Here is a 16,741-nt window from a genome sequence, read left to right as displayed (position 1 = left end):
GCGTTCCATACCCTCTGTTCCCTTGTCTTTCTGTCTTCTTTTCCTATTTTCTTTTCCTACTCTGACTTGCTAGAGTGGATGAAAGCTGCCTGGAAGCTGAGGGAATCTATGTTTTAGGGCAGCTGTGAATTATAAAAGGAAGATATATATTTGCCAGAGCTGAGTTTACCTTTTAAACTTGGGGCTTAAAATCATCGTATATTACTTTTAATACAAAATACTGTGTATTGCTATAAACCTGCCTTCCGGATAATCTTTCACCACTGTCCCTCTCACCTCTAACCTTCATGTTCTGCCATCTAAGTTGAAGTTCTTTCAGTCTCTCCACCTGAACTGAGATCTGTCACCTCAGGACCTTTGCTCACGATGTTCCCATGCTTGTGCCATTCTTTGCCTAGTTCCACCAACTCCACGCCTGCCCCCACCCACAACATATATACTTGGCCTGCTAATTTGGGAATTTCAGATAAAAGGTCAGCTCTCTAAGAGTCTCCCCTGGCTTACTTTCCTCTCTAGACAAGGTGCCTCTACCATGGGCCTGTGCCTCCCTTACTTTTCTTATTAAAACTCATATCACAACGTATTTTAATAGCCTATTCAAGTCTGTATTCTTTGCTAGACTGTACACTCTTATGATAGAGCTTAGGTCTATCTTACTCACTTCTTTCAGTACTTAGCATGTATTAAGTAATCCATAAATATTTGCTGAAGAATGAAGACATTTAGGGAAAAGTGGCATTGTTGAAGGTATGTTTCTGATTTTGTCTTTTCTCTTTGATGTGAAGACATTTCCACCATGTGGTTCGTATCGCTCACTTACCAGCCGAAGGTAATGATGTGCAGACCCTGTAACATCAAGTATTATATATAGTGAGAGCTGTGGTGTCAGGGGTGCCTGAGGAATGTTCTTACACAGTGGTGTTTTTCACACTGGGCTTTGCAATTGCAGGAGCCTGAGGCATCCTATTGTGGCAGGATGTGATGTTTATAGAAGAGTTCTTGTTTGTCAAAGGTTGATTGCTTAACAGAAGACCTATAGGTAGCTTGGTGAGCTTGGTTAAATATGGAAAGTGATACGTTGAGGGACCTTTTAAAATGCCTTTCCTGTTCAGTGGTGGGTGGTGTGTTTCTGAGCAGGGTTGCTCGGGCACCTTCAGGTCATAATCCCTCTAAGCAGCAGCATCTTCTAAATTGAAAGACAAATGTATTATATATTGAGCTGTAATTTTCTTTCCTTAATATCCTTATCAAGTTGTGATGTCAGGGTTATGCTGGCTTCGTAAAATGAGTAGGCAAATGTGTATAATACTGGATATATAATCTCTCATAGAGCCCTTGCTTTTAACTTATTTATATTTTTCTTGTTTATACACTTGTTCATCTAATAAGGTGTGAGTGTAAGTTTAGATCTGATTTGTTTTTAATTTAATTAATTTATTTGACAGAGAGAGAGCAAGCACACAAACAGGGGGGTGGCAGGCAGAGCGAGAGGGAGAGGCAGACTCTCCACCAAGCGGGGAAGCCCGACGTGGGGCTTGATCCCAGGACCCTGGAATCATGACCTGAGCCGAAGGGAGATGCTCAACCGACTGAGCCAGCAAGGCATCCGTAGATCTGATTTTTAAAAAACAGATGAGACAGACAGCAGAGGTTGTCTTTGTGTTATTTTATTCCTGAGTAGATGGTACTTGCACGTGAAGGAACGGGTACTTAAATTAACATGTGGACCCCTAAAGCATTTGGAAAGGAAGGCTTTCAAAAAAAGTAATTTGAAGTGAAACTTAAAAAGTAAACTCATAATAAAAATATCAAGCTTTTCTTAGTGATATCGTTGCAGGATGATTATATCCTGTTGATGCTCTTTTAACAATTCTAGTATATACAAATATAATTACATAGGATATTATTACTTATAAGAATATGTATATATATTTTAAAGATTTTTATTTATACATTTGAGAGAGACAGAGACAGAGAGAGCACAAGCAGGAGGAGAGGCAGAGGGAGAGGGAAAAGCAGACTCCCGGCTGAGACGGGAAGCCAACATGGGGTTCGGTCCCTGAACCCGGAGATCATGACCTGAGCTGAAGGCAGACGCTTAACCATCTGAGCCACCCAGGTGCCCCACTTATAAGAATATATTAAGGAGGGTAGAAGTACAGAATATGATATAGTTGATCTTTGAACAACGCATGGGTTCTACTACCACCTTCCTCCCCTCCTCCCACAGTTGAAAATCCTCATATAACTTTTGACCCCCCAGAATTTAACTACTAGTAACCTACTGCTGACCAGAGCCTTACCCATTACATAAACAGTTGATTAACACAAATTTTGTATGTTACATGCATTATATATTGTATTCTTATAATGAAGTAGGCTAGAGAAAAGAAAATGTTATTAAAAAATCATAAAGAAAATACATTTATAGTACCATACTGTGTTTATAAAAAAAATCTGCATACTAAGTGGACCAGTGCTGTTCAAACCCATGTTGTTCAAAGGTCAACTGTGTATATATTCCTCATCGGTAGGAATAAAGTGTACACTGTAACCACCTATCTCCCACAGGATCTTCCTCCTTCCCTACTTTCTGTCTGCCCGGGTGGCCTTATCTCCTGCTTACAACTAGGAACCGGCTCAGCCCACTACCACTAAGTGAAATGCAGCTGAACAACAAAAATTGACGTCTGTATATCCAAAATATGAGTAACATTACTTTACGCGTCCATGGTGACTTTTTTTACTTATTTTTTTCATACTCTAAAACATGTATTTTAGAATATCTAAAAAAGACAGAAAAGAATGAAGAAGTAGAGAAAAGTCGGTTGTAATTTTACTATTTAGAGATAATCATTGTTAATATTTTGGTGTTTATCACGGTACCTGACTGGCCTGTAGGAAGGACTCAGTAAATATTGAGTTAATGAGTGAATTTTTTAAAAAGATTTATTTATTTATTTACTTAAGGGGCACCTGGGTGGCTCAGTCAATTAAGCATCCGACTCTTCATTTTGGCTCAGGTCAGGATCTCAGGGTCGTGGGATCGAGCCCTGTATTGGTCTCTGTACGTGGTGTGGAGTCTGTTTGAGATTCTCTCTCTCCTTCTCTCTCTGCCCTTTACCACGCTCATGTATGTACTCTCTCTCTCTGAATAAATAAAACCTTTAAAAAATTCATTAAAGATTTATTTATTTGAGAGAGAGAGAGAGCGCATGAGCGTGAGTAGGGGGAGGGACAGAGGGAGAGAGAGAATCTCGTGGAGCCCGACATGGGGCTCAAACCCACAACCCCGAGATCATGACCTGAGCCAAAATCAAGAGCCGATGCTCAACTGAATGAGCCACCCAGGCGCCCCTGGATTGGCTTCTTTCATTTAGTGTATGTGCTTAAGATTTCCCCATATCTTTTCATGGCTTGAGAGCTCATTTCCTGCTAGTGCTGAATAGTATTCCACTGTCTAGATGTTTATTTATCCATTCACCTGCAGACAGACATCTTGGTTGCTTCCAAATTTTGGCAATTATAAATAAATGCTGTGAACATTCATGTACAGGATTTTGTGTGGACATACATTTTCAGCTCAGTTGGGTAAATACTTAAGAGTGTGATTGCTGGATCTTATGGTAAGACTGTGTTTAGCTTTGTAAGGAACAGTCAGATGTCTTCCAAAATGGCTGTACAATTTTGCATTCCCATTAGCAGTGAATGAAAGTTCCTCTTGCTCCACATCCTTGCCAGCCTCTAGTACTGTCAACTTTTTTAAATTTAGCTGTTCTAGTAGGTGCATAGTGATTTCTTATTGTTGTTTTAATTTGAATTCCCTAATGATATATGATGCATCTTTTCATATGCTTATTTGCCATCTGTATATCATCTCTGGTGAGATATCTGCTCAGATCTTTTGTCCACTTTCAAATTGGATTATTTATTTTCCTATTGTTGAGTTTTAAGTGTTCTTTGTATATTTTAGTTACCAGTCCTTTATTAGTTGTATGTTTTGCAAAGATTTTCTACCAGTCTGAGGTTTGTCTTTTCATTCTCTTCATGTTGTCTTTAGCAGAACAGAAGTTTTCTATTTTAATGAAGCCTAACATCAATTATTTCTTTCATGGATCATGCTTTTGGTGTTATATCTAAAAACTTATTGGCAAACACAAAGTCATCTTCATTTTCTCCTATGTTACCTTTAAGGTTTTATAGTTTTATGTTTTACATTTAGGTCTGTGATCCACTTTGAATTAATTTTTGTGAAAGGTGTAAATATGTGTCTTTTTTTTTGCAAGTGGATGTCCAGTTGTTCCAGCACCATTTGTTAAAAGACTATCCTCTCTCCATTGAATTGCCTTTACTTCTTTGTCAAAGATCAGTTGACCCTGTGTGGGTCTATTTCTAGGCTCTCTGTTCCCTTCCATTGATCTATGTGTCCGATCTTTCAACAAAGCACTCTGTCTTGATCACTACAGCATTATAGCAAGTCTTGAAGTTGAGTAAAGTCAGTCCTCTGATTTTCTTCCTCTTTCTCCTCCTCCTCTTTCTCCTTCTTTTTCAGTATTGCGTGAAAAATACGCTGTGAGAATTTTCTGAATTCCTTAAAATTTCATGATGAATATTATGCTTAAATGGCTATGTAATATTTCATTATATGGATCTATAATATAACCAAAACCAATGTTGAATGTAAAAACCTAAGAATATTTGATATCTTATTTTTGCAAATGAAGTTAAAAAAGGTCATGTTAGCAGAGAATAAAAACTGCAAGAATGGTGGAATTGCAAGTAATTGCAATTTTCTTCCTTATGTCAATTTTTGTATTTTCCAAATTTCCTCAATGAGCAGCAATACTTTGTTTTTTATTTTTTAAGATTTTATTTATTTATTTTAGAGAGAGAAAGAGAGTGTGTGTGGGGGAGAGAAAATCCCAAGCAGACTCCCTGCTGATCATGGAACCCCACATGAGACTCCGTCTCATGACCCTGAGATCATAACCTAAGCTGAAATCAAGAGTTGGGCGCTTAACTAACTGAGCCACCCACGTGCCCCAGCAATACTTATTTTATTAGATGGAAAGGTAAAATATGTTTGTGTTTGTTTTCTAAAGTCTGAGAAATCTCTCTCTCTCTCTCTCTTTTTTTTCCCTCTCTCAATCTATCTGAATACTTTAATGGTTGCATGGTATTCAAATATGGATGTGCCATAGTTTATTTACCTATAATTATGTTACCCCATTAATATATTGGGAGGAGCAGTGCAGAGTCGTGATTAAGAGCTCAGGCTCTGGGGGTGCCTAGGTGGCTCAGCCGTTAAGCGTCTGCCTTCGGCTCAAATCATGATCCCTGGGTCCTGGGATCGAGCCCTGCATCGGGCTCCCTGCTCGGTGGGAAGCCTGTTTCTCCCTCTCACACTCCCCTTGCTTGTGTTCCCTCTATTGCTGCCTCTGTCAAGTAAATAAATAAAATCCTTAAAAAAACCCCCAAAACAAACTCATGCTCTGGAGCCAGACTGCTTGAGTTCATATCTTGGCTGAGCCACTTGTTAGGTGTGTAACCTGGGAGCAATCTTTTTTAAAGATTTTATTTATTTATTTGACAGAGTGAGAGAGAGAGAGCACAAGCAGGGGAAGCAGGAGGGGGAGAGGCAGGCTTCCCGCTGAGCAGGGAGCCCCATACAAGGCTCCATGGCTCCATCCCAGGACTCTGGGTTCATGACCTGAACCAAAGGCACACGCGCTTAATGTACTGAGCCATCCAGGTGCCCTTGGAAGCAAGTTTTTTAACCTTCATTTTCTCATTCAGAAAATGAGACAATAGTGTCTACCTCATAGGGAGCCCAGTGTCTCCTGATGTGGTGTGATATGATATTTATATTTTAGAAAAGATTTTGTTTTAAAGAGGTTTATCACGGGTGGCTGCGTGGCTCAGTTGGTTAAGTGTCTGCCTTCAGCTCAGGTCATGATCCCTGATCCCAGAGTCCTGGGATGGGCCCTACTTCGGGCTCCCTCTCTGCGGGGAGTCTGCTCCCTCTCTCCCTCTGCCCCTCCCCCTGCTCCTTCTCTCTCTCTCTCTCTCTCAAATAAATAAATAAAATCTTTAAAAAAGAGGTTCATCACTTAACAGAAAACCCATCAGATAGAGTGGTAAGCTTGGTTAAATGAGGGAGGTGATACACTGAGGGACGTTTTAAATTCTCTTTCCTGTTCAGTGGTGAGTAGTGTGTTCAGATCACATTCACTGTGAATAACATTATCTTCTGAACTGAAGGGCGAATGTATTATATACTGATCTGTAATTTTCTTCTCTTAATATCTTTACCAAGTTTAGGTATCAGAGTTTTGCTGGCTTTATAAAACACACTGGAAAGTGTTCATCCTACTCTATTTTCTGTAAGGGTTTGTGTGAGATTGGTCTTATTTCTACCTTAAATACTTGATAGAATTAACTTGTGAAATCCTCTGGGCTTGACTTCTTTCTGGAAAGGTTTTTTGAAACTATGCATTCGATTTCTTTTACAGATACAGGGCTATTTAGATTTTGTATTTCATCTTGTATACCTTTTGGTAAATTGTGCTTTTCAAGGAGTTTGTCAGTTTAATCTAAGTTGTCAAATTTATTGGCAAAAAGATGTTGATAATATTCCCTTATTATTCTTTAAACTTCTGTGAGATTTTTCTTAATATCCCCTCTTCATTCCTGATGTTGGTGATTTCGTGTTTCCCTTTTTTCCTTTGATGGATCTTGATAAACCTGTTAGAGGTTCATCCAATTTATTGGTCTTTAAAAAAAAAACCAACCCATGTTTTTTCTGCTTTCTAAATTGATTTTTGCCCTTATCTTTATTATTTTCTTTTTTCTACTTGGGATTTAATCTACTTTTATTTTTCTAGCTTCTTAAGGTGAAAACTTAGATCATTGATTTTAAAACTTCCTTCTTCTCTAACATGAACATTTAAAACTATACATTTCCCTGAAGCACAAGAATCTATAAATCTTATAAATTTAGATATGCTGTATTTTATAGTCATTCAGTTTGAAATATTCAGTTTATTCAAAGAAGGCTATTTCTGGGGCGCCTGGGTGGCACAGCAGTTAAGCGCCTGCCTTCGGCTCAGAGCGTGGTCCTGGCGTACCGGGATCGAGCCCCACATTAGGCTCCTCCGCTGTGGGCCTGCTTCTTCCTCTCCCACTCCCCCTGCTTGTGTTCTCTCTCTGGCTGCCTCTATCTCTGTCAAATAAATAAATAAAATCTTTAAAAAAAAAAAAAAAGAAGGCTATTTCTTCTTTGGTTTATATTATTTCAAATTGTTGAGGCTTTTTAGATATCTTATTGTTACTAATTTCTAACTTCTTTTGTGATCAGGGAACATATTCTGTAAGGTTTTAGATTTTTGGCATTTATGAAGACTTATTTTATGGCCCAGAATAAGGTATATTTTGGTGAGCATTCCTTGTGCATTTAAAAAATGTATATTTTGCAGTTGTTGGATATATCATCCTATGGATGTCAATTAGGTCAAAGTGTTGGTAGTGTTGTTCAGGTTCTCTATCTCCTTAGTGATTATTTGTCTAGTTGTTCTTTTAGTTTCTGAAAGAGGGTGGTGAACCCCCCAGCTATGATTGCAGACATGTCTTTTCCCCACTTTAGTCCTGTGGGAGTTTGCTTCAGGTATTTTGTAGTTCTTATTGTTATGTGCATATACATCTATGATTATATCTTCCTTATGACTTGGTCCTTTTATCATAATGAAATATCCTTCTTTATCTCTGGTAATACTCCCGTCTTGAAGTCTACTTTGTCCGACATTAATATAGACATCCTTATGCTTGCTGTTTGCTTCTATGTCACTTCCATCCTCTTATTTTCAGCCATCTCTGTCTTTAGATTTGAAGTATGTTTCTTGTGGACAGCATATTATTGCATTGTTTGTTATTCAGTCAAACATTCTCTACTTTTTTTTTTTTTAAGTAGGGCTTGAACTCAAGACCCTGAGATCAAGAACTGAGCTGAGATTAAGGGTCCGACGTTTAACTGACGGAGGGACCCAGGTGCCCCAAACATTCTCTGTTTTTTAATTGGAATGTTTAGTTCATTTACATCTAATATAACTATTGTTACAAATGGATTTAGGATCTACCATTTATTTTGCCAATTGTCACATATTTTATTTACACTTGCCTTGTTAAAAATTAATCAAATGCTTTTTAGTATTCCATTTAAATTTCTCTATTTTTAAAAATTGTACCTCCTTCTTTTATTTTGTTTGTTATGTTTGCTCCAGTGATAACAATATCCTTAACTTGTCACAGTCTACTTCGAGTAAATATTATACCACTAAATGGGTTCCATTTACCCACCTCCCCATCCTCTATTTTATTGTTGCTATATATTTTACAAGTACATATGTTATAAACTACAAAATGTAGTATTTATCTGTGCTTTCAATTGCCAGTTATCTTTTGGAGAAATTAAGAGGAAGAGAAAAAAAGTGATAATGTTTTCTATTTACTCGCAACTTAGCATTTTTTTTAAACAATTTTTATTTATTTATTCGACAGAGATAGAGACAGCCAGCGAGAGAGGGAACACAAGCAGGGGGAGTGGGAGAGGAAGAAGCAGGCTCCTAGCGGAGGAGCCTGATGTGGGGCTCCATCCCATAACGCCGGGATCATGCCCTGAGCCAAAGGCAGACGCTTAACCACTATGCCACCCAGGCGCCCCATACTTAGCATTTTTGGTGTTCTTGTTGATCTGAATTTCCCACTGGTGCCTGTGCCCTTCAGCTCAATGAATTTCCTTTAGATTTCTTTTAGTGCAGGTTTCCTAGCAAAAAATTTTCTCCATTTTTATTTATCTGGAAAATGTCTTTATTTTGCCTTCACATTTTGATGACTGCTGTCACTGGATATAGAATTTTGGATTGACAGGTTTTTTTTTTTTTTCCCTTTTCAGCACTTTAAAGGTGTCATTCCAGTGTCTTCTGGCCTCTGTTATTTTTGATGAAAAGTCACTCTTACTCCTATCCTTATTCTCCTATATGTAATGGGTCGTTTTCTCTGCCTTCTTTGAAATTTTTCTCTTTATCTTTGGTTTTCAGCAGTATGACTATAATATGTCTACATTCAGTTTTCTTTATATTTATCTTATTTGATGTCCAGTGAGCTTCTTGAATATATAAATTGATATTTTTTACCAAACTTGGGAAAATTTTAGCTATTATTTCTTCTGATATCTTTTTTGACCCATTCTCTTTGTGCTCTTCTTCTGGGACACCAAATATATGTAAGTAATGGCATTTGCTGTTGTCCCACATTCCACTAAGCTTTTCCTGAGGGTACTCCTCAGCTACTCTACCCTACATGGTCTGGGTGTACCCTTAGATGCAAAACTATAAAAATGCAAGTCTCACTCTGCAGTTCCTTTCTTTCAGGGATCAAATTCCTGTCAATTTCTGCCTGCTTTTGGCCACTGTTTGGTGCCGTAAAATGGTTGTTTTTAAATATTTTGATGAGAATTCCTATCTGTATGAAAGTTAGTCCAACACAAGTTATTCTGTTATTACCCCAAATGCTATTGATTTTTAAAATATTTACCTTATGGCTACCCTACCAAATTCTTACAATTTCTTTTTTTCTTTTTTTAAAAGATTTTATCTATCTATCTATCTATCTATCTATCAGAGAGAGAGAAAGCACAAGCAGGGGGAGCGGCAGGCAGAGGGAGAATCAGGCTCCCCACTGAGCAAGGAGCCCAATGCAGGACTCAATCCTGGGACCCGGGGATCATGACCTGAGCCAAAGGCAGACACTTAACTGACTGAGCCACCCAGAAGTCCCAATTCTTACAATTTCTAAAAGTTTTCAGGATGCCTGGGTGGCTCATTCAGTTAAGAGTCTGCCTTTGAGTCAGGTCATGATCCCAGGGTCCTGGGATTGAGTCCCACATCCCGCTCAGCAGGGGAGCCCGCTTCTCCCTCTGCCTGCCAGTCCTCCTGCTTGTGCACTCTTTCTCTTTCTGACAAATAAATAAATAAAATCTTTAAAAAAAAGGTTTTCGAGTTCATAACTTTAAGCTTGTGTATATGTGGTTATAATATCTGTACCTAATGACAATTTCTTTCCTTCTTAGGCTTCTTTTTGTCTAGAACCTCCAGAACAATATTAATTAATAGTGGGAGTAGTGGGCAAACCAATCTTTTTTTTTTTTTTTAAGATTTTATTTATTTATTCGACAGAGATAGAGACCGCCAGCGAGAGAGGGAACACAAGCAGGGGGAGTGGGAGAGGAAGAAGCAGGCTCATAGCGGAAGAGCCTGATATGGGGCTCGATCCCATAATGCCAGGATCACGCCCTGAGCCGAAGGCAGACGCCCAACCGCTGTGCCACCCAGGCACCCCTGGGCAAACCAATCTTGTCCTTAATAATGACTTTTGTTTTTCAGGCATAAATGTGATATATGTATCTTTTAGGTTAAGAAGGTATTCTTTTACTTCTATTTCATACAGTTTTGTCACAATTAGATAATAAATATCGTCAGGTGAGATTTTTGCCATTTATCAGCCTGCTTGTATAGATCTCTTTTTTAAACTACTAAATATATAATACATCAATTATATTCAAACATCTTTATATTCCCAGGATACACTTTATTTTATTATTTTAATGTACAGCTAAGTTTGACTTACTAATACTTTATTTAGGATTTTTGTATCTATATTAGCTTTAAACTGATTGCTTTTTATGCTTTTTTAGAACTGGGATTATGCTTGGGGCACCTGGGTGGCTCAGTCGGTTAAGCATCTGCCTTCGGCTCAGATCACAATCCCAGGGTTCTGGGATCAAGCCCCACATTGGGCTCCCTGCTCAGCAGGGAGTCTGCTTCTCCCTCTGCCTCTCACCCTGCTCATGTTCCTTTTCTCTCTCACTCTCTCTCTCAAATAAATAAATAAAATCTTAAAAAAACAAAAAAAAGAAGAACTGGGGTTATGCTGGCTTATAGCAAATGACTAAAGAAGCATTCTCTTCTGTGCACTGGGATAGTTTATATTGAATGAGAGTGATTTATTACTTAGAAATTTGAGAGACATCTGTACAACTATATAATGCGAAGTGGGTTTTTTTTTAAACAATTTCACAAACTTTTCTTCTTTTTCTCTGGTTATTAGCTTGTTCAGGATTCAGGTTTTTCCATTTTTCAATTCACTTTTAGAAATGATTTCTCTCAGAAATTGTTTCACGGCAGTTTTCAAATTTATTTTCAAGGCATTTTATTTTGTTTACATAGGCCCTTATTTTTGAAAATAACCTTTCTAAGGGGAAAAATGATACCCAATATCATAAAATTCAGATTACATAAAAGCACAGAAAAGAAAATTAAAATAACTTGAAATCTCACCAACTTTGTGAAATATTTCATTATCTTAAGATTCCTGTATTTGCTCTTGCTCCCTCTTATCTTCATTTCTGTATATTTGTGCTTTCTTTCTCTTTTCCTTGATTATATATGCTAATGCTTTATCAACTTATTGGATTTCCCCCTCACCTTTGAAAATTCCCAGCTGTTAAACACTTACTTAGCAATCATACGTTTTTTTCCACTGTTTTTAAGGTCAGTGGTTTTTAACCACTAAATTGTGCAGTGGAACCCTTTTCAAAATTAAAGTCTCATGTGAGATCGCAGTGTATAAATAGATAAAAGCCAAGTGCTTGTGATTAAGGCAAAGGGGAGGGAGGGAGTTTCTCAGAGTCCCTCTCACTTGACCTGCCCCTGCTCTTTCTCTTCCTTATCAAGGGTTGTGACTCTGGAGAGCACTGTTAGCCACTGTTCTGATTTAGTAATTCTGCCTTTATCTTTATTGTTTCCTTTTTCCTATTTTCCATAGGCTTGTTTTATTGCTCTTTTCTGATTTCTTGAGTTTGGTGCTTTTTTCTCATTTAATACTGGAAACATTTAAGTCTATGAATTTGTCAGTATAATGTTGGTTATATCTTATAGTATTTTATTCAGGCTATTTTCTCAGTAAGTTGTAAGTGTAATTTTGCATTTCCTCTCTGACCCATGACATATGTAGGAGTGTGTTTTCAATGTCTGGGTGTGGAGGGGTTTGTTTACTCTTTTTAATATTAAGTTCTGGTTTTGTTTTATTCTTGGACACAGCATTTTTCCTTTAAAACTCTGTAAAACTTTGATCTTCTGATGCTTATTTTGTGGAGAGGCCATTTTGACTCTGGTTTTTTGTAGGCAACTTATTTATTTATTTATTTTTTGTCTGAGTCCTTGAGGGATGTTTCCATTGCCCTTCAATTTTGAAAGTTCAGAAAGTTATGTACAGGGGCGCCTGGGTGGCACAGCGGTTAAGCGTCTGCCTTCGGCTCAGGGCGTGATCCCGGCTTTATGGGATCGAGCCCCACATCAGGCTCCTCTGCTATGAGCCTGCTTCTTCCTCTCCCACTCCCCCTGCTTGTGTTCCCTCTCTCTCTGGCTGTCTCATCTCTGTCGAAAAAAAAAAAAAAAACTTTAAAAAAAAAAAAAAAAAAAAAAAAAAAAAAAGAAAGTTATGTACAGATGTTGTTCTTTCTTTCTTTCTTTCTTTCTTTCTTTCTCTCTTTCTTTCATTTTTTCACAACTTCATTGACATATAGTTCATATATCATGCAAACTACCCTTTAAAATGTACAATTCAATGGCTTTTAGTATATTCACAGAGTTGTGCAATTATAACCACAATAAATTTTAAAACATTTTCATCATCCCAAAAGAAAACTTGAACTCCTTAGCCTTCACTCCCCAATCCACCTCCCTCCTGCAGCTGTAGGCATCTACTAATCTACTTTCTGTTTCTATAGATTTGCCTATTCTGTATATTTCATGTAAATTGATTTAAACAGTATGTGGTCCTTGTGACTAGTTTCTTTCACTTACCATGACAATTTCAGAGATTCACCCATGTTATGTGTAACATGTATTAGCATTTCATTTCTTTTTATTGGTGAATAATATTCCATTGTGTAGATATATCACATTTTATTTATCCATTCATCAGTTGATGGACGTTTGGGTTCTTTCCCTAGTGGGAAAGAACATACCGGCTATTAAGAATAATGCTGCTATGAACATTTGTTTTCATTTCTCCTGAGTATATATATCTAGTAGTGGAATTACTGGGTCATATGGTAACTCTCTGTTTAGCCTTTTGAGGAACTGCAAGACTGCTTTACAACGCAGCGACACCATTTTACATTTCCAACAGCAAAATATGAGAGTACCAATTTTTTTTCTTCTTTGACAACATTCATTTTTGTCCATATTTTTGACTGTAGCCATCCTAGTGAGTGTGAAATGACATCTCATTGTGGTTTGGGTTTGCATTTCACTGATGACAACTAGTATTGAGCATTTTTTCACGTGCTTATTGGCCATATGTGTATTCTCTTTGGGTACATGTCTGTTCAGATCCTTTGCTCATTTTAAAATTGAATTGTCTTTTTATTGTTGAGATGTAAGAGTTCTCTATATATTCTACATATAAGTCTCCTATCAGCTATATGATTTGCAAAAATTTTCTCCTATGGGATGTCTTTTCACTTTCTTGATGACATCCTTTGAATCACAATCGTTTTTAATTTTTTGATATCCAATTTATTTTTCCTTTTGTTGCTTGTTCTTTTGTCATCTAAGACACTTACCTAATTTTGGAAATATTACCTACTCCAAGGCCACAAGGATTTATGCTTGTTCTCTTCTAAAATTTTTATAGTATCACATTTTACATTTAGGTCTTTGACCCATTTTGCATTAATTTTTGTATATTGTGTGAGGTAGGGATCTGACTTCAATTTTTTGCATGTGGATATTCAGTAGTTCCAGCATTGTTTGTTGAAAAAACTATTTTTTTTCCTAGTGAATTGTCTTGGCATCCTTGTCAAAAATTTATTGACTATAAATGTAAAGGCCTATTTCTGAAGTTTCAATTTTATTCCTTTGATATATGTGTCTGTTTTTATGCTGGTACTGTATTGTTTTGATTATTGCAACTTTGTAGTAAGTTTTGAAATCAGAAAATGTGAATCATGCGGCACCTGGGTGGCTCAGTTGGTTAAGCATCTGCCTTAGGCTCAGGTCATAATCCCAGGATCCTGGAATTGAGTCCCGCATCGGGCTCCCTGCTCAGTGGGGGCCTGCTTCTCCTTCTCCCTCTCCCTCTCCTCCCCCCCACTTGTGCTCTCTCTCTCACCCATTCTCTCTCTCTCTCTCTCAAATAAATAAATAAAATCTTGGGGAAAAAATGTGAATCCTCCAAAGTTCTTCTTCTTTTTCAAAATTGTTCTGGCTATTCTGGGTCCCTTGAGTTTTCAAATGAATTTTAGGATTAGTTTATCAATTTCTGCAAAAAAACCAACTGAGATTTTTTATAGGGATTGCATTAAATCTTCAGATCAATTTGGGGAATATTGCCATCTCAACAATAGTTAGTTTTTTCATCTATGAGCATGGATGTCTTTCCGTTTATTTAGATCTTTATTTTTCTTTCAACAATTTTTTTTGCAATTTTCAGAGTTTAAGTCTTGCACCACTTCTTTTTTTTTTAATGATTTTTTATTATATTATGTTAGTCACCATACTCACTACTTCTGTTAAATTTATTTCTAAGTATTTAATTCTGTTTTATGCAATTTTAAGTGGAATTTTTCTAATTTCATTTTTGGTTTGTTCATTGCTACTCTATAGAATGACAGTTGTTTTTGTATATTAATCTGGTATCTTGCAAACTTACTGAATTTGTTTATTAGTTCTAGTAGTTTTTTAGTGGGTTCCTCAGGGTTTTCTATATACCAGATCATGTAATCTGCAAGTGCAGATAATTTCACTTCTTTCTTTCTAATCTGGACTATTTAATTTCATTTTCTTGTGCAATTACCCTGGCTAGCACCAGCATCATGTTGAGCATACATGGTGAGAGCAGACATCCTTATTTTGATTCTGATCTTAGGAACATCAGTCTTTGACCATTAAGTATGATGTTAGCTGTGGGGTTTTCTTGTAGCTGCTCTTTATCAAGGCTGAGGAAGTTTCCTTCTATTCCTAGTTTGTTGAGTGTTTTTTTATCTTGAATTTTGTCAAATGCTTTTTCTTCCTTTATTGAGATGATCATGTGGTCCTTGTCCTTTATTAATAGGTGTATTATTACATTCATTGAATTTGGGGTAGCATTTGTTTTTATCTCTTAATTCAACTTCCCGTCTCTTCATTCTTCAGCCTTCAGAGGACTTTAAAGGAACTCATTAAATGACATATGGAATAGACGCGATGCAAGTCTTGGAAGGTGATGGTGGTCCTCCATGAAATTTTTAATTTCCAAAACTTTATAGCTCATCAAAAGTACTGGTGATGGTTATCTAAGATCTTGTTGTTGTTTTGGTGGTGTCGAATGGTATGAATGTAAAACAAAATTTTAAGCATGCTTATGTAACCCAACTATATAAATTCATAACATTACTTTGATAGCATATGTGAGACAGTTGTATATGGCAGGCACTGTTTTTGGAGGTGGGAAATTTTAACTGTGTCATTTATATACTTTTTAGGGATGATAACCCTTTTTTGCATAATAAAGTATGTAGCTGGTATTTCTGGCAATTGTAATCATTATCAATGTACTTTGTCTTTGAAAATATCTAGATACCCCCCATTTCTTTCAACATAACATGATTTGTTTCATATTATATATTTCTATCATGTCCCTATTTTATAATGTATGCTCACATTAATTGCAGTTTCCTTCTCTTGGACACATTTTTCTTTTCCATGTGAGTTCCTTCACTTGGTTGCATTGTCATTTTCATTGATGATGCATTTGCTAATTAATTTTTCTTCTTTGAATGCCTGCCCTTTTTGTTCCTGCTTTTGTAGTTCAGTTCTATTTTTTATTTCAGCTTTATTTACTGGTGTTTCTTTCTCGCCTCTGTTGGCCTGTGACCTTCTATGACTGGTTTGTAATATTTATAGGTTTAGGAAATTGACAGTCCATCCTCTGCCATCAGAGATAATTAATATTTCCATGTTTCTTTGAAATGGCTTAGAAAATAGTTATTTTTGGTGATTAATAAATGCATTAGCATTCCAAATTTATAATGAGGCCTTGGATTATCAGAAGGCATCACTTATAGTCGTACTTAAAGTTTTATTCATTTCTTATTCAGGTAAAATATACATAACATAAAATTTACTGTTTTAACCATCAGTAAGTATACAGTTCTGTAGTATTAAGTACATTCACATTGCTTTGCAACTTTAAAGTTTTTAAAGAGAAAATAATACCTATTTCTTAATCCTTCAGGTTTTCCTATTTCTCCCTTCATACTTCTTTTCTGTTGATCAACTTTCCTTTTCTTTCAGATGCTGAGGAGTTCCTGGCAGAAGATTTGCGGAATGAGAACCTCAGTGCTACTGCGAGGGACCACAGAGACCATATTCTACGGGGCTTCCAGCAAGTCAAAACTAGGTTTGTATAAACTGGGTCCATTTTGTGTCAGCTTTGAAACAATGCATAGTCAGTAAAATCTACTTTCACGGTGTATCAATTAACCAGGTAGGACAAACTTATCATAGTTCTTTATACTTGACAGAGACTTAATAAATTTTTACTGAGTTGAATTGGAGGTAGGCAGGCATGGTTAGTGTAGCTAGCTTACCAAAATAAAAATATTTTCCCAATAATGTATCTTATGATAATGAATCTGCTTTTA

The 16,741-nt window shown here is 36.8% G+C and overlaps 1 protein-coding gene across 1 annotated transcript in view; it reads left to right on the top strand.

Annotated features, from left to right (window-relative positions):
• Positions 1-16,741, top strand: part of SKAP1 (src kinase associated phosphoprotein 1) — a 269,450-nt gene that overhangs the window by 12,909 nt on the left and 239,800 nt on the right. The window contains exon 2 of the mRNA XM_040640750.1: positions 16,392-16,497. Coding sequence (XP_040496684.1) covers positions 16,392-16,497 — 106 coding nt within the window. The remainder of the gene's footprint in view (positions 1-16,391; positions 16,498-16,741) is intronic.

This window comes from Ursus maritimus, unplaced genomic scaffold, assembly GCF_017311325.1.
Source record: "Ursus maritimus isolate PB19 unplaced genomic scaffold, ASM1731132v1 scaffold_24, whole genome shotgun sequence".
Taxonomy (NCBI): domain Eukaryota; kingdom Metazoa; phylum Chordata; class Mammalia; order Carnivora; family Ursidae; genus Ursus; species Ursus maritimus.
This window is presented reverse-complemented; position numbering and strand designations above follow the sequence as displayed.